Source organism: Gasterosteus aculeatus, chromosome 10 (assembly GCF_964276395.1).
Source record: "Gasterosteus aculeatus chromosome 10, fGasAcu3.hap1.1, whole genome shotgun sequence".
NCBI lineage: Eukaryota > Metazoa > Chordata > Actinopteri > Perciformes > Gasterosteidae > Gasterosteus > Gasterosteus aculeatus.
Window position 1 is genome coordinate 11,387,252 of NC_135697.1, and position 19,350 is coordinate 11,406,601.

Below are 19,350 nucleotides of genomic sequence, written 5' to 3' on the forward strand. Positions count from 1 at the left end.
CAAACACAGTATAGTAAGTATAATGAATGAGGCGTTCAGAGGCACCCAAAATCTTGTTTCTTGCACCTTGCAACAACAGAGAACAGCTGTCTGCTGGGCGACAGTCCTGTGTTTGTTTGACGCATCCTTAGTGGGCTTTTTGGTCTTTAAACAATGTCATCACACCCGTTTCACAGGATGCTCAGCTTTACGTTTTAGTGTCTTTTAGCACATAGTTGGGGTGGATAGAATTTGGTGGAAACAATAACGGGCCATAAAGAGTGAACCTTGAAGTTTGATTGTCGTGTGAACAGAAAACTGGATGCTGTTGTTTCTCAGCTCAGTGTTTGAAAAGTCAACTTTGCTGCCATATAAACTTTATTTAATGTGATGATGCCATGACGACTTGCTCCGCTGCTCCAAGTTAATGCAAAAATAAATGAATGTAGCTTGAGCACTAATTAAGTTTTAACTACTGTTTTTATGAAAACCTAATTTCTGTAAGGGATTATTATTCGCCTTTCATTAGAAAACGGCAACCAAAAACTGATCACAAATAACTAAGTGTGTTTACTAAAATACTATTAATTTCAAAAGTATGTTTTTAAAAAATGATTTTCCTTTTCGTGCTATTTGTTTTTGACTGCATGTGTTACAGAGGTAAACTGGATGTACTTTTTATTCCAGCTCATTTAGTTTTGGTTTCTAAATTATCATTATATATATTTGAATTATATATTAAAAACAATACATTAGAAAATAAATATCCGGCCTTGTGACTCCTTACAAATAAGGAAAAATGTCACATGCTTTCATTTAAATTTCAGTGTCAAATACATAGAACTATATTATAAATATATTTCACATAATAATGAACATTAGAAAAACAAATATTAAGTCAAAATTTGTTAGATATAACTTTTCTTATTTTCCCCGTTATTAACACCAGATTTACGTATAGGCGCTATGTTGCATTACAATAAGTTCAGTAGATAAAGTTAAAACTAGCACCAACTTAATAGTAGCTCTTATCATATAAAACTCAGACAACTTTTTTTCTTGCAGAATTCATAATTCGACTTTTGCTAATTACATTTTGCAATCAACTGGTATAAAAGCATCACATTTCCAGACGTTTGTTTTACTGTATATTGAAGTAATTTCTTCCACCACATGACTCATTTTACACATCTTATTTGTATCAAGACACAAGCTCTGCAGCTACAATTGAAAGGCCGTGATTGGTTAACACTCTGGTGAATGTGCCGTAAGTCAACAAGTCCACATAAGCACAAACTACTTGTGTCCGAAAATCAGGACGAACCAGTTGCTGTTCTCGCCGTGCTCTTTGCGGCTGCTTCTCGTAAAAGTTCCAAAATAAGGTGTCACTTTTAGCTGGTATGCATGAGCTATAACAACTATATAATAATTGTTTAATCTTGTGAGGTATTACTGTTCAAAGTGCACCTTCAAGAACTCAAGAAAACAACATTACATTTTGACCATATTGTTCCAGAACAGGATGTTCTTTGCGGATCGTGTTCCTACAATTTCTACTAAATTAAAAAGTGAACACACGACAAACAAAAGCAGTGGAAACTTATGTTTCGTCAGATATTGACGAATCGATGAGTGTTGCAAAATGTGTGTGTGTCTGTGTGTGTCTCATCTCTGTACCGCAGACAACACATCTAATTGGTTCGGTCTAAGTAGGCATGCTAATGTATTCAATCCGGGCAATGGCTCTCAGAGCTGATTTCACAAGAACAATGATGATGGAAGAAATGTAAATGGCTGCATTTACAGTAATTGGTCTGGGAAACGTTGTCTGCATTGTGTGTTTTGTGATGCAAATGGTTTAAATGTGGGGTTGCCTAAAAACTTGGGCAGGGGAGATAGTCATACATACCTCCATGTCATTATTTCCCCCCAACTTTACCTTTTCAGTGGAAATCCGTGGATTCTAGAGGCATCTTGCAAAACAATTTAGTTCTGTTAATAATGGCACCGGGTGGGACGTCCTTCCTCTGATCTCCTGTGCATCACTAATACAGCCTCCCGATGAGGTGATCATAATGCAGCTTGGTTACACGCCTGTAATTGGCCATTCATTGGGATAATCTGACATCAAGTCTTGTCATGTCTACAACCGTGTCCAGCATTAAAGAGAAGGAGAAAAAAAAAGTGAAATACCAATTTGGTGTCAGAGTTTGAAGAACTTTGAACTCATGGAATGAAAGTTAGTTAGATACAATTTTACATTTTACAAAGAGGTAGAACTAAAACAAAACAAAATTTTAAAAAATCGAAAGGAATTATTTAAAGGCCACGAATTCCACGAAGTCTAACATTTACACACATTCATTTAAATGTAGATTTAGGTTTTAAGAAAATGACATTGCTGCAATTTCGTACGCGTTTGTTTAAACATTTCTTAACATAATGGGCACATTTTAGGCTACACATATGGTTGTGTCACTGTCAAATACATTTAAATTAAAGAAGTTACATTTCTGTGTGTGTTTGTTTTTTAAATAACGAAAAAGAACTGTTCTTGTTGCAATCATGATTAATACTAAAGCTACATGTTATAAAATATAACATGTATCAGTATATATATAAATGTACCTGCACAAATCGCTGTGACGTTGATTTAAGGTACATCCTGAGCTGAAGGATGAAGATGTTCATGCTCTGCAGAATCTACCATATTTTCAAATACCCCCCCCCCCCCCCCCCCCCCCCACACACACACACACCCTCCCAACACACCGATCAAGCCCCGGGGGCCTTGAACCTGACCCCTTAGGACCATCTAGGGCGAGCTCGACACGTTGCGTCGTTACCACGGGGAGCTCCCTCAATGGCTTGAAGGGGAGAGAGAGAGATAGTGTGGCCTCTCTCTCTCTCTCTCCCCTCTGCGACCCCCGCGGCGCTCCCAGTTTTGACACAGGGAGACAAAACCCCGCGGAGGGGAGTGCGGTTGGGGGGGTGGGGGGGGCGGCTGAATGGCAAAGCACCCGAGGAGGCCGAGGGGAGAGCAAAGAGGAGGCGGTTCGCCTTTGTAGTCGGGGAGGAATGCGGAAATGTCCTCGCCTCCGTGTCAAACCTCTCTGAAGGGGGTCAGGCCACATTCAGCCGGCGTGGGAAAGCCAGGCGGAGACGGAGCTCACACGGGCGGAGCGGCGCAGGGGCCGCGGCGGCACTGAGGGCCCGTCCGGGGATACGTGGCGGAGAGAAAAGGAAGAAAGGAGAAAAACCCCTAAGAGGAGCGTTGGTTTTGGAGGGCCGTATCACGCTTTTGCCTTTGTCCTACGGCTGCCCCCCCCACTCCCCCCCCCCCCCACCTCCCCTACACACACACACACACACACACACACACACACACACACACACACACACACACACACACACAAGTTGCAGTGAGAGTGTGGGTGTGTGAGTTTTCGTACAGCCCTCCTCCTCCTCCTCCTCCTCCTCCTCCTCCTTCTCCTCCCTCGCTTGAGCGTCGCTGCCTGGGCCGCCTCAGTCTTAGGGATGGGGGATTAGAGGCTGCACCGTCCAACTACCTGTGTGGCCCCCGCATGGAGGACAGTGGACAGGGAGATGCGTTTGATGCAGGACGCTTTTTTTGTTGTATTGTCCGGGCTACGAATGCCTCCTCAGCATTTCCTCGGACATGCCGAAGTTACGACATTTTTATTGACAACATATACCAAGGTAAACACCGAAAGGGGGGGGGGGGGGTATTTATGCAAAAATTGCATGCCAAAAAAATCTTTGTGCGGCTAGAAATGTAAATTTAAAATCTGTTTAGGAACTGAAAAGAGGTGTCTGTTCCGCCGTGCCAGAGTTTTATTTAGCCCAAATAAGAGCACACGCGCAATTAAATTAGAAAAAAATTACAAGAAGCCGTCTAAGCTCACGAAAACCTCGCGGAAAACCTCGCCGACGCGTGACTCCACGCGGCTGCGGCCATTTGGCGTGTGAAATGTGCGTTTTCCCGTGTTTTAAATGGACTGTTGCTGTAGGAAGTCCAGACAATGCAATCAGTAGACAGCCACGTGCTCGCCGAGTTGGTGTCGCCTCAAACAGAAAGTGATAAAAACGGCACAGGAGGAGCTCCTAAGCTGCTCACTGAGCTCCGTGCGCTCTTATTTGGCTGTTTTGTTGCGTGTTCTCTTGTTTGATTTGCATTAACGTGTTTTAAACAACCCACGTGAACTTTTTTTTTAACAACACTACATCTGGGGGGGTGAAGCGCCTGCTGTTTATTTGGTGCAAATGAAGCTCTAAAAAAAAAAGAAGAGGCTGATGTGGCTTTTTTAAAATGATTTAACATTACTATTAGCGTTAGGGGGACATGGGTTGCTGTGCGTAATAGGAGGAGTAGGAGGGAGGAGGAAGAGGAGTGGAGGTCGGGACGCAACGGGGCTCTCGTGTTGATAGTCGCAATAAAACATGATGACAGTCCTGTTATTGTCTACCTGCAGCACAGCTTGACCAAATCTGATGTCCCCCCCCCCAAAATCTGTGTCTCCCTGTCATCCAGGCATTGCACGTGCCCACTTTTTTTTCTGTGAATGCGCCTTTATGAGAAACCCTCTGGCTCGTCACCCTGGCCGGGATTCCCCGCAGTAGTTTTCAACCAGAGACGAGGAGACAACAAGACGGACACACGCACACACTCTGCAAACATGGACAAGGAAAGCACGGGTACTCAGTATGAACCCGTGGCCGAGATCGGAGAAGGCGCGTACGGGAAGGTGTACAAGGCGAGAGACCTGAAGAACGGAGGGCGCTTCGTAGCCCTGAAGAGGGTTCGCGTGCAGACGGAGGAAGAGGGGATGCCTCTCTCCACCATCCGGGAGGTGGCGGTACTGAGGCAGCTCGAGGCGTTCGACCACCCCAATGTTGTGAGGTAAGTGAGGGGGGGGGGGGGTTTGAGAGGAAAGAGGGGAGACACGGTTTGTGTATCGTTCACAAATAATACAAATGAAATGCTTCTTCACCCCCCTTTTTTAAAATGAAATGGTCTCCATGCTGCCTTGTGAGGCCAACACTCATTTTTTAAATCAATCACACCGATCCCCCACATGCTCTTTCCTGTAAAAAAAAGGTGTCACAGTGGTTTTTAGAAGCGACTCAGCTCCAAATACAGCATCCAACATGTGGCCTTCCAACCCAAGAGTCATTGTGTGGAACAGTTTAAAAAAAAAGCCCATTTGTGATTTCTTAATGCTTGGAAAATAGATCATGTCATAAATAGATCATCAATAGCTGTTTAATACAGATCGACTATAGTCGAGTTTCAGTTGGTGTTTCTAATATTAGGCCTTTCCCTTCATGTTACTTACATTTCTTTTAATTATAGCATTTATACCTTGTTATTTTCCTAAAGTTTACGTGAATATTTTTAACTCATGGTTAACTTCATGGTTAAACTGTAAACTAGGGCTGAAAATAATACGTATCTCTATTTATTGTCTATTTTCTAAATAGTTTAATCTGTTATATGTTCCCAGGGAACAACTTTTTTTCAATTTAATAAGGTTCACATTGAAATAATCATGACCAGTGGTAACCCCTGAATATATTTAGGTTACTATCAGAAAAGACAAAATATAGACACATACATTAAAAAAGATGCAACCAGGAAATTTGTATTGGTTGCTAACTGTCTATGTCTATGACAATTCCATATATATATATATATAGACACGTTCCCACATTTTAGGCAAATACCTGAATTTCTACATGGGTATATATACACACACAGAGCAAAGTTGCAAAGTTAATGTCAATGCTTGCGCTTGTAATCACAAGCAACGAAATGATTTGAAAGGAAAAAATTGTATATAGGTCTGTATTTTGCTTCTCTGGACATTATGATCCTTGTGATAGCCATACAACCAATTATCAAGCCCATGTGCCCATAAATTCTGATCTCTGCTGTTCAATTGCCCTGGAGCAAGACAGCGCCCCCCCCCACTGTAAGTCAGGCTGCATCATCTGAATACAGCCATTTTAAACTACAGCCGCGCCGGTTGTTGTGCTCTGCACACAGAGGTCGTTTTCTTTCGGATTGTGATGAATGGTTCCTCTCCCGAGGTCGGCAGCCGGATACGGCGTCAACTGTTGGCAGTGGGCAAGGTCTGACCTTGGTACTGTTATTTTATTATGGAATATTGAGTGCTTTTTGGTTGAAGGGGAAGTTCTAAATGGATGTTTCAGAAGCTTTCCTCGGCCCATTGTGCCTCTAACAATAATTCCCCAGCCTATTAATGAATAATAAAGGATAAGGCTTAAGGTTTTTCTCTTAATGGGATCACAATGGGTTCTGTTCTCGCTGGAAGACAAATGTTTAGCTTTATTTAGTGGTTGAACCCATTCAATGTGCTGCTATGGAAGCATCGGTTTAGATATTATGCAGAATCATTTATTCCGATAAATCGGATTAAGAGGGCAAACCGCCGCCCCGTTGGACCATAGCAGGAACTACGCCATCCTCTGCTTTAGCAAAGCAGCTCAGGCCCGGAAGGATGCATTGTGGGCCTTCTGTGGGACTCCAGGCAACCCCTGGATGTTTGTAATGAGGCCATTATTCATTCCATATGTTCAGTGTCTGCTGAGAGCCCCCATTGTAGCCCAACAATCGAGCCGTGAGAGGCGTTTAACCCCAGCGCTTCAAGAGGAGGGCGCCGTCTATTCCGTGACATCACGCGCAGTACTAATACCTTGAATGAATGGCCTCTCACTCACTGGCTGCAGCTCACTGATTACAACGCGGTTGGCAAGGACGCATGATGCCTCTTTGGATAGGATTGAGTTTTTGGCGAGACTTTAGTCATTTCTACTTCCGAGCTGATTTTAAACGGCTTATGCAGATCAGCTTGTTTGATTTAAAGCAGTAAATACACTGCAATTACAGCAGTAAGTACACTGCAATTACATCGAGTGGCAATGACTAGATCAACAATAATCAGTCATCAGATCCAGACATCCAGCTCTACGTTTTTAGGCAGAAAGTTAAAGTTACCCTCAATCCTGCAACATGTCCGGAAAGTTTTATGCGCTTACCACCTTTGAAACTGTCTGAACAGGGTTTATTAAACATCGCCGTATGGGGTCAACAAAGAAATTGTAGATGTCGAAATGGAAGAGTCAAGCCGACTTTACAAATCATATGTATTACCTCATTGGCTCATTCACACCTCCGTAAGGATAATGCACTTTAAAGCAGATGTGATAACACGTCCATCGCGGCCCGCCTTCGTGTTGAGGCCCCTGCAGCTACAGCCGGCGCCCATTCGCCTTCCCACCGAGCATCGGGAGTTGTCATAGTGCCGGTTGAGGAATGCCGCTTGTGGTCCCCGAGCTCTTTTGATGGGGACGTACTGGATAGGTTTTTTTTCTCCAGCTTTTCACCAAAGCCCGCCTTGGCAGGCCTGCAGGCATAATCTGGATTCTTTGCCGTAGTTTGTTGCCTAGTGAAACACGGTCGCTTACTCCGGCGTTCGGGGTTTGATGGTCTTGAATCTTTACAAGCTTTGCAGAGAGGGGGCTTTTGAGGGTAACCTAACACACTGTTATCAGCTGGTCTTGCAGCAGATGAGAATTCTGCCTTTACAGTTCCTGTAATATGAAACGCACAAGAGCTGAGAGTCATAGGATTTTAGATCCCAGAATGGATGAACTGAAAAGCTGATCAGCCACAATGTGTCCAACTCTGGTCAGCTTTCATGGGATAATATTCCATTTCCATAAGAACAACAATACAGGCTAGTGCATTTCTGAGCTTCACACGGCGAACCACAACTTATATGGCCATAAAACCCCTAAACAAAAAAATAAAACTATAATGTGAAGCTTTAATCTATAGCTAAATGTGAAGTTTACATTGATTCCAAAGTGCACCTTTAGTTAGTGTGACGTCCCAATTTACTGCTCACCAAAGGCTACACTGTTGCTGCAGATAAGGGTGAATGAGTGAACAATGGAATTAATTAAACATGCAGACACAATAACAAGGAGATCTACACTTGTTTAGTTGTAGTTGGAAGCTTTGCAGCATGCTGAGCAGCGAGGAGCCCGTCCACGTATTGATCTCCTCCACCTGTTCCTCTCGCTCCAGGTTGTTTGACGTGTGTACGGTCTCGCGGACGGACAGAGAAACCAAGCTCACCCTGGTCTTTGAGCACGTGGATCAGGACCTGACCACCTACCTGGAGAAGGCCCCCGATCCCGGAGTACCGCCCGAGACCATTAAGGTAACCACGGATCCTGTTTGAGGTCTTTTCAGGAGGACATCACGTAACATTTAAGAACGTTTTAAACATCAAGAAGGTATTGGCTGATGAGTGAGTGAAAGAAAATCACCAAAATCCAGCCTGATCTCCAAAACCTGTTGGTAAAAATGTATACGAAAATCTTGAACATACTAATTCGTAGTGATACATACGAAATAAATACGGACTGCAACTGATGACGTCACCCTATTCAAAGTGAATGGGGACCTGCACCCCGTAAACACACTTTGTGAAGTCTAACCATGTAAAATAAACGTGTTATGATTGCATTTTTAACAAGAAATGAATGTTAAATTGTAAGAATAGAATACTAACCCTAACCCCCTCAAAAAATCCAACATGGCGGAGAGACGTTCACTCAAGGGGCGTGGTTAACCACCGCCAGTTCGTATTTATTGTTCGTGTGTATTGTTACGAATTTGTATGTTCAAGATGTTCGTTTACATTTTTACAAACAGGTTTTGGAGATCACGTTGCCAAAATCACAGGTACCGCAGCATTTCGAAGGGCAGCACATGTTGCAGACTGGGCTCCAAATTAGAGACTCCCGTCCTTCTCCATTTTCACTCCCCGTCTCCCTCTGAGTTCACTCAGTGCTGCACACGGAGAGGAGAAGAGAAGTGTGTGAGAAACAGGATTTGAAAACCGTTCCCTTTTGTCTTTAAAGACTTAAGAACTGAATTCGATGCCAACGATTGTACTCAGCAGCAGTCCCACCTCCGTATCAACAATTCCAGTAAAACGATTCGAACTAACTACAACCTATCGCGTTCTCCAAATCTTATAAAACAAACCCGCCGAGTGTCCATTTACACTTTGCCAAAAGGTCGGAAGTGAGTGCGGCTAGTCCTTTTTATTTTAGTCTTTCCCACACTAACAAATCTCATCTCATCGTGTTTCACCCCAAGGTCCCCAGAAGTATTGTGTGCAGCGTTATGAAACGTCCGTCCCTATATCTGGAATACAGCGCTGCGAGTTTAAAGCGTCAACACGTGAAAGGGAGAAGTGGTGGAAGCCTGAGACACCGCTGGTTTTCACCCCGAGGGGCCGGGCTTATGTCTGAACGTTATTTGTGTGGGGGCAGCGATGTTGGTGCGACGCCGTGCAAGCGCAGACGAGTCGGGCAGATCACACCCGAGGGTTTCCCAGGGCTCCCGCTGAAGTCCGATACGGGACTCTGGTTTCTATGCGCGTCTCGGTGCGGTGGGATCGTGTCCACCAGGACGCTCTGCTCAAAGTGTTCTGGTTTGTTGAAGTGCGAAGCTAAATTATCCATTTGCATGAATATATGGCAATTCAATGTATTTTCTGCTTTGCAAATGAGTTGATTGAGTTTACAGAAGATGTGTCTGCACAGAGTGGATTAACCGTTCGAGTCATTTTCCGAGCTTTTATCATACGGGGATTTCCTGAGTGTCTAGTTTTACACTATTTCATTGACATCTTTGTGTGTTAGAATCACAGAGTGTCAATATGTCACCTTGGGCCCATGACTGTCTTTTGAAACAATTGAGAAAGTAAGTAATATTGTGAGTCATTTGTAGCAATTTCATTGTTGATGCAATATAGATTTACTCTCATACATCATATTTAAATTACGAGGTGATTAAAACATTCAGGACAGATCATTTAATTATCATTTGCTAAATTTGGCTGCCACATTTCTCTTGACGGCCAAAGTTTTAACGGCTGTTCTGTTCAGACTTGATGGCAGGCCTGAAACCTGCTCTCAAACAAAGTGGTGAGATATTTATAACGGCAAATACCAGGTAATAAATGTGTTAGTAGGAGTGAAGCGTAAAGTACGTGAGACTCTGTGATAATAATTCATTTTATCTTTTTCATTTTCAAATCATTTTAGCAAAACGACGGTTATATGTGTGTCACTTTCGTAACCGAGGAATTAAAAGTATTGATAACTTTTATAATAAGTAACAATTATGACGTTAAAAAAGGTTTTGGAGAGCAGGTCACTAACGACTTCCAATCATCCAACTTCTTACGTCTAAAGCATAAGGAGCCGCTTGAGGCCCCCCCTTCCTCCTCCTGCTTTCTCCTAACATCCATACAGCTGGAGTCTTGAGGGGACAAAGGGACAATGTTGGAGTGACAAGATGACACAGGCACCATCCCTTGTTATTTCTAGGACAGTGGACACTGCACAGTAACCCTCCCATACACCCCCCGCCCCCCTTCCTGGCAACTTCATTTCCCCCCGGCTACACCAGATGACACTAGATAAAGGATCCCAGTGCACAGATCCCTAAATCTGCCACTCCTGTGCTCATCCCACTCAATTCTAACCTGTTGAAGCGTTTCCCTCTTAAATACCTAAAAATAAAAGCCTCCGTTGACGACCCGAAACCAAAAAAAGAAACAGCATACTTTTCCTTAAAAACAATCTGCCCCCCCAGCATCAGACCACCCCACCCTGCCCCAGCCTGTCTATTTAAGCCCCCCTCCCTCCACCACCCACTCAGCCTTACTCAGACTCAAGACCCACCGCATGGCCATTGATGAAAGCGGCCCTCCTCCAGGAATCAAATGAGCTGGAAGGACATCAAGGAGCCCCGGCCGCCCCGGCCTCGCCGCGGCTCAGCCGGGGCAGCGCTTGGGTCTCACCCACCCTCCTCCGCCTGGCATCGTCCAAGCCTCCGCAACTCCATTCTCTGGGCCCATAAAGGGGAAGGGGGGGGGGGGGGGGGGGGGGTTAATGAAGCATGGGGAAGGAATTACACCAACGCTAACCGGCAGATGTCCCATATTGTACCGAGCTACAATAAACAGTATGGCTGCCTCTGGTGCATTTGCATTAGAAAAGGAGGCACACTCAGAAAGCCATGTTTTGACTGCATCTTGCAGAGGGATGACGACTTTTTTTTCTTCCTGATCCGTCTGCTTTTTTTCGGGGTCAGTTCTGTTGCCAACGTTGTGTGATTTTGGCCTAGTAGTTTGTAGGGGTTTTTTTTATTTTTCAGAGACCGATGTGCGTTAGGCAACTCTTGTGAGTCTCATTGCTGCTGAAATCCACTTTTGTGTGACGCGATGGCCCACGGCAGCTCTCCGTGCCACGTGTGGTCTTAAATTCTGTGCCAGTGTGGTAAGCCCCCTGCTATTTTTCCAAACTTGGTATGCCCCCCTTTTGAAACTCTACAAGGTATTGCTGTAGAACCTCGTCTGAGTACTTGTCGTCACTCAGTTGTGCGGGTAACTGATACAGCGGAGACCGTGACACTCGGGGCCAACGGGGGCCAAGATTGTTTGTGTGTTTCTCCAAGAGTCACACTTCTGAGATAATTAGTGTTTACTGGGAAATGCTGCTGAAAGGAAGCACGGTGAAATGGCTATCTAAAGCAGAGAGGAACTGATGGAAGGGGGGAAGGATGGGGGTTGAGTGTTGGGGGTGGAGGGGGGGGGGGTATTGTGTCAGCCCCCCTACACACATATACACCAAATAACCAACCGCCTGCCTCCTATGTCCCTGTCTGCCTCCTGCCCTCCTCTGTGGGTCATGGATGGATGGAGACGTAGAAAGGAGGGTCTGTTTATGCATCGTGCCTGCCCTTGGTCAGAGGGTACACACACACACACAGGCATGCATACACACACGCACACACACACACACACGCACACTAAGGCACCCATGCACAGTTTAAGGGTCATTCACACTAGTGGAAATGTAGATACACATATTATGTTAACACAAACCCAAAGGCACATCCAAAACACACACACACAACTCCCCATCTCCACAGCATTGTGTGGGGCGTCCCGTCTCCTCCTCTGTGGGCAGCGCAGCAGCTCGCCCCGCGCCGTTTGCTAATGTTTTCTGCTTGAGTGTGCAGACCCCTTTGACTCACTCGCCAGCTGGTGGGCCGGTGAATAGAGCTGCGGGCTCAGCTCCATGTCACTTGTGAGGTCTTGGCGGAGGCTTTTGGGGAGGGGGGGATGTCGGGGTTAATGTGTGTGCGTGCGCGATCGAGAGAGAGAGAGGGAGGGAGTGTGTGTGTGTGTGTGTGTGTGTGTGTGGGGAGGATGCAGCACAACATCACGTCCACAAACATTTTCAGAGTTAATGATTGACACCTACATTTCTCCCCGCATAAATAAACTGTTTAAATAAAAGTAAAGTCGAATTGAATTGAGTGGCTGCCTCTACCACAGTCCTTTGTAAATACTTGTTATTTGTCGAGGGGTGCGGGACCTGTTTGAGAGTTCTTCGGGAGGAAAAGAACAAGTCTAAGCTGGTTTAGATGTCGCTCCTCCGTGTTACTTTTCCCAGCGTGTGACGGGCGCAGCGTCTCCGGCCATTTCTGAGAGCCGCTTTGGGCCGTAAGAGGAGAACGAGTGTCAATTAACTCGAGCAGGACAGCTGCTGAGAAACAGCTCCTTGGTTGTACCGCACAGGGCCTCTTTTTGTGTGTGTGTGTGTGTGTGTGTGTGTGTGTGTTATCAAACATCTGCCACAGTCAACAAGAAAAACACATGTCTCCTCTGGTGAGCTTCCTCCAATGTCTCAGCCTTCGTGCTTAACTTCTCACCTCCGGGTCTCATTCAGGCCTTTAGTTGCCTGGTTTGACGGAGAGACAAATTCATGGTGGTTTGGGGTCTTGAAGCCGTCTGGAAAATACATGTTTGAAAAAAATATTAAGTCCGAACTATTTAGTAAATCAGATTCATCATACAGAGCCACACACGATCCTGTGTGTTCATCCTGTGCTGAATTCCTCACTCTATCAATTTTGTGTGCTTGCTCACCATGTTTACAATAACCCCCCCCTCTTTGTTTGGTCTGTTTTGTTGTCTCTCAGCATATGATGTACCAGCTGCTCCAGGGGCTGGACTTCCTGCACTCGCACCGAGTGGTTCACCGTGACCTGAAGCCCCAGAACATCCTGGTGACCAGCGGAGGACAGATCAAGCTGGCCGACTTTGGTCTCGCCCGCATCTACAGCTTCCAGATGGCGCTCACCTCCGTGGTGAGTCGTGCTCTTCGTGTCTCTGAACTCGGCGGGGTTCTTCCAATAGTTTTTTTTTTTAAATACAGGCTGCCTCAAAATAAACAATGGCAAACGCAGCGAGCCTAAATCCTCACAAGTGATGGAGAGAGACCCAACGGTGGGTCACGGGATGTTTCAACTGGGTCATAGACACAAATAGACTCAGACTCTTTGCTTCTCGCTGCATATGATACATGTTTTTTACTGAGGGAATATGCAAGACCACCACCACCAACACGACTCAGAACAGAGCTTTAATGTGTCCTTTTCCCCACTGTTGTCCTCCCTTTTTTCTCCTCCCACTATCAATGAATTGCTTCTTCTGTTACACACGTATATATTCGTATTTAATTGACCGAAACAATAGATGTGGTGGGATCTTTTTTGCGCAGCGTGTGGATGTCTCTGCACCTTTCCTATGCTTTTATCATTGCACATTTACATTCTCGCCTTACTCAAACTCACATTCTCATCGAGGCACACTTGCACACACACACACGCACACACACAGAAACCCTCACACACTGTCTACCCTCCTTCGCATCTCCAGAGAGTTAGATAAAAGCGTCTGATGTGATGGAGCGGCCACTGGCGGGGCATCGGCGGGCAGCGCCGCAGCACTGAGCCAAGTGATAGGGTTTCTGTGTGTAAAGTGAGGAGGCGAATGGCCCCCGCGTCCCGTCCCACCGACCCCTCTGTGGCCGTCGCACACACACACACACACACACACACACACACACACACAGAGGGATGGGGCAGATGAGGAGAGACAGACACCCCTCCCTTTCCACTGGCGGTGCTTTGATGTCCGGCGGTTGAGCCCGGGGCTCTGATGACCAGATAAAATGGAGAGGGAGACTGAAAGGAGTCTTTGCAAGAGGGCGAGATGAGACTTTTTAGATTAAGGTAGTCAGCCACAGTAGCTTGTTGTGAAAGAGAAGAGTTTCTCACATTCACTCCGATGCACGCGGCCGTGACTTTAGCGGCTTTGCCAATCACGCCGGCCGGTGTGGAGCGCTCAAGTTCATTTGGGGTTTTTCATATCGTCAGTATTCAAGATGAATTTCAGCAGCAACCTTTCCGACAGTTTCCAAACTATATGTGTTTTATTTCTTTATTTGGAGGTGTCAAAGTGGTGGAGCACGTCACTATTTACACGAGACATTGAATAACTAAATACTGCGTCTAATAAATTTAGGATTACTCACCAAACCTGAGCCACCAGAGTGATGGGAAGGAGTGTTCGAGAAGGCCGCTTTTCTTTTATTATGCTGAGTTAGCGAAGCTCCCGGGAACTTGAGTCAGGCTCATCACGTAGTGCAGCATCTGCCCATCTAAAGTAAATACAAACATCCTCTGGGAAAGAATGCAATGTTCCCAGTTTATCCATTAAGCGGCGTCAGATGGACACGTGCAACTGTGCTCTTGTCACTACTCAACAACGGATGAGCCGCCGGGCGAGGGGACGGGAGCAGGTGCTCCTCCCTCTGATTTCTTTTGGTCTATGTTGTGCTTATTGATTTATACTGAACACCAAGAACAGGTTCAACTTGTAGATATTAGTAAAGTATTACACAACACGTCAGACAGCATGCAAAGCTGTGTCAGATTATTACTGGTAAATACGAGTTGTAGTTTGAGCTGACTGAGATTTTTGACTACTGGCTATTGAAATGTGATGATGGGCCGCACGTTAGCCGTAGTTTGCACTTTTAGCATTGTTAGCTAATAGACGCTGGATCACCGCAGGCAATCGATGTGCTGCTGGTCTCGTGTCTTGCACCTTTTTTTAAGAACGACTGATACCGATGTCTGTGTCAGAAATGTCGGGACAGCTTGTTTAGAAGTTTAGGGTTGTGTAACTGGTGTGGACTCCAAGCTGTAATTTCTCTTTAATATCATCAAGTGTCATTTTTAATATTCCGATAAAACTCCACCGTTTATCATACAGATCGATGGTCGTACACAGTTAACTATCAAAGAGGAAGACTGGCCTAACCATAGAATTTACATAGTGTTACACAACCTTTAGTGTGTATGTGTGGTTTCAGCGGAGGCTTCCGTCTTTGTCAACGTTATACTTCATTTATGACTAAACGAGAACGCGTTCTGCCCAGGTTGAATACTTAACTCGGGAATTCACCTTTCGGGCAAATATTTAGTCCCCGAAACTAATCGTTACACACACAAGGGCACTAAATGTGTTTGTGCACCCACTCACACGCTTATTTCCTTTCTTGGCTGAACAGATTGGGCCACAAAAATGTGTGTGTGTGTGTGTGTGTGTGTGTGTGTGTGTGTGTGTGTGTGTGTGTGTGTGTGTGTATGCGCACCAACGTTGGAGGAGCTGCAAAGGGAGCACAGGATATTTTGGTTCTAGATGAATGTTCCTGTCTCTGGAATCCCCCTATCAGTCCAACACACACACACACACACTCGCACACACACACACACACACACACACACACACACACACACAATCTCCATTCATCCATTCAGTGTTTCCTCTTGCTAATAAAAGCAGATAATCTACGCTGTATGCGGCGCACATGTGCACAAACACACACAGCGTTTAAGAGGATCTTCCTCTTTGCCCAACCGAACAGCAGTTGCTTATTTAGTCACCTAATGCCACCGTTACTGGCAGACAGATGGGCTTTGGAGAACCGCAGTTGCCTAAGCGAACAAGACACTTCTCTCTCACTTTCAAAGCGATTCATTTAGCACCTCGACAGACAAGATGGCCGAAGTGTGCATTTGCGTAAAGTTTTAAAAAAGAGTCCCTTTCTCCGTTTTTTTTTTAGTTTTCTTTCAATGTCAAATAACCAAATGCTGATGACTTTTCACTGTTGCTTGAACTTTTGCTGATGAATTTGCTTTCTCACCTAGCAGCTCGCCAGGTTATGAATATGTCATTGACATGTTGTCCGTGCGCACATGCATGGCTGCGTAAGACTGATGGCCGCGTTGCCATCTCCCACCTACCATGTAGCGCATATTTCACCCTCCCTGAGAGAGAGAGAGAGAGAGAGAGAGAGAGAGAGAGAGAGAGAGAGAGAGCGGGGGAGATGGAGGGAGACCACCCATTGCTTTGGTACCGGGGTCCAGATTAGGCTGCCCCCGGCAGTCCCTGGAGATCCGTTGCTTTGTTGATGGTTTTCTAATGACCCCAATCTGGCTATGGGCTCATTGTGCGCCCTTGAGTGACAGGCAGATGGGGAAAAACTGATGGGTTAATCTGACATTCCAGAAAAGGAAAAGGAAAAGGAGGGGACTTTTTATTTTATTTTTATCCATCTCATTGAGATCCCATTTCTGCCAGAGCACTTTAGGTAGAGACCATGGGTGCTGAAATAAACAGCCACAGAGTGCAGTGATACTGCACTTTCATGTGATTGAACATGACTTATTACCTAAAAACATGTGTTTTTATATGTGTGCCTGTTAAAGACACATTAAACTAGATGATTTGTTACATGATTTCAAGAACTCAGGCTGAATCATTACGAATGCAGCGTCTCACATGCAAAAATGTGCACTTTAAATTACAGCAGCACCATTTTCAGGACTGGTGTTTGAGACACACTTGTTGTATCAAAATCTTGATAAAGCTTTTTTTTTCCCGATGGAACATATTGATATCTTCGGTTTGGGTTTGATGACGTCTGTGTCGTCATCGTAGCGTTGTAGTCATGGAAAAAAAAGAATGTTTACAACATATTTAGTCCTGGTGTTTTGTAAATGGACACTGATTAATTCCGGATAAGGATCCAATCCGTTAACAGATTGTAATACCGCATACTTGCATAATGAGAAATGCAGTTTGAAGTGATGACAAATGAGGAATATCTCTGCTGTTTGTCGGCACTATTCATTACATTTAAATCGGTGTCATTCATGTGCAAATCATGAAACCCTCATTATTCTGTTAACCAGCCCTCCTTCTCCAGGGCTGGATGAAACTAACAAGCATCATTTTCACCGTTTATTCTACACCCGTCCTAATCCTATGTTTTAGCCTGTCCTTCAAGACAAAGGCTGTAAAGTGGACTGTTCTTCTGAGGTGCTGGAAATATGTGGTTTTCACAGGAGAGCGACACGCACTATTGCCCCCCCACCAGATGCAACAGAGGACCTGCAATTCAAACGGGGACATGAAATGGAACTGAAGCCCTAACTTCCACCGCACAGGAGCGAGCCGCATATCGGCCTCAGTCGTAGCAACAGGCCGCCGGGACGGTCCTATGAGACCCATTAGCGTCCACTCTCAGGCATACGCATGCTGTCGCCTGTCCGATTGGATTTGGAGAGCTAAAGGGGAATGCCACCGTAGCATGGTGGTGGGGGCCACTCGTTGTCGGGCCCCATTGTTTCTTTTAGGGTCTTTTTTAACCTTTAAGATCAAAACCAAGATGAACAGAGGGGTTTCCGTAAGTCACAGCAGATGACAAGTTTAAGCTTAATAGTGCAAATGTTTTTGTCTCTGAGCTTAAGCGAGTCTGTTATTGAGTAAAGGGAATTTCAGGACGGCTTAACTGGGGCCCTTTTTGCATTTTCTTTCCAGTAAATGAGGTGACTTCCAATTGTTTTTACCATTATTGTTAGTTTTTTAAATATATAATCTTGTCATAGTTTCCTTTTTAAAAATTCTGTGTTTGCAGAGGAATGAATCGTGGCCTGATCAAAGGTAAATTCCCAATTCTTCCCCCCGGTTCCTCTGCTCGTAGAACCCCCACTACGCTTACCCGTATCTCAGACGACATTAGACAAATTGAAACCAGGTTTCCTGCCCACGCTGAAACAGCAGAGCGGCTTTAACAACGCAGAGCTTTCAGGAGTTCACTGTGAACGTGTCTCATGTTTGGCCCCGTGTTTCACTATGAGTTAACGTCTGACGGACTGGGTTAGGGGGACGTCTGGATTCTTACGGGATGGTGATGAGAATGAAGACGAGCTGCCTGTAAGTCGGCAAATCACACGTTTCTCGATGAGTCACTCTGGTCGTTATTTTTAAATCAACCGAGCTTTTTCATTTAGCATTTTCAACGCAGCGATTTTTGAAGAAAACCCCATTTCGCAAAAGAACAAAGGCGCCGTCTCAGAACTCCCACATTCGACACACATGCCGGGGCTCACCGGGACAACGCACTCCCGCGGAACTAAGAAAATTCACTGCGGCGACCGCTTTGGACCGCCGTCTCCGCAAATCTCTTCTCCTGCCAGAAAATCTGTTTCTACTCTGGACAGGCGGAGGAGAGGAGGGCAGGCAGAGCGAGAGGGGGAAAACCCTCGCGCTGCACGCAGGAGAGCACGTGCAGCGCTCTCTGGGAATGTTTAGATATCTCCTCAAACCGCTCTGCATGGGAAAAGGGAAAGAAGAAAAAAAAGGAAAAGTCCTCCTCTGTGCTTTGACTGCAGCCGGCTGGAGCAAAGGGGGCTGGCCCCGATTTGACATAGGCAAACACACACACACACACACACACAGTTCACACACATATATGAGAAGGGAAAGGCAGACGATTACATTGTTATTCATGTTTGCACGGCGCGTATCGTAGATACATATTTCACGTACACAGTGCAGGCTTTTTTGGGGGGTTTTGTTTCGCGTCTTGTGTGTGTATGTGTGTGTGTGTGTGTGTGTGATGCACGTGCGACCTCCCGCACACAGCGGCATCTGAATATTAAAGCCTCGTCTGTACCAGCAACGGGAAGAGGAGGGGAGAGAGAGAGAGAAAATTACGGCATATATCAGGAATTTTCCAGCTAATGATGTGCGGATGTGGTAGCACTGGGGAGAGAGAGCCCCTGACTGTGCTGTCTTTGTTTCGCTAGCCGAGGGCCCCATGCAGCATTCCTGTACACTGTGCATACTTTGGCAGCAGTTGTAGTGCCCCCCTTTTTTTTTTCGTGTTTTACTGTATACAGTTCTCACAAGGCTTGTCGCTCTGTGCCCCCCCCCTCCCACCCCCCACCCCCTCCCGGGTCTATTCTTTTGAAAATCCTGTTTCTCCTCGTCCTTGTCTCCTTCCTGGGCCCGTCGCTGTGGACCGTAAATTGTC

General features: G+C 45.5%; 1 protein-coding gene across 2 annotated transcripts in view; it reads left to right on the top strand.

Moving 5' to 3' along the window:
* Positions 1–3,026: 3,026 nt before the first annotated feature.
* Positions 3,027–19,350, top strand: part of cdk6 (cyclin dependent kinase 6) — a 30,523-nt gene continuing 14,199 nt past the window's right edge. For both annotated transcript variants that reach the window (XM_078081735.1, XM_040188596.2), the window contains exons 1-4: positions 3,027–3,699; positions 4,532–4,900; positions 8,114–8,249; positions 13,100–13,267. In XM_078081735.1, the coding sequence (XP_077937861.1) occupies positions 4,563–4,900; positions 8,114–8,249; positions 13,100–13,267 (642 nt within the window). In that variant the 5' untranslated portion in view covers positions 3,027–3,699; positions 4,532–4,562. The remainder of the gene's footprint in view (positions 3,700–4,531; positions 4,901–8,113; positions 8,250–13,099; positions 13,268–19,350) is intronic.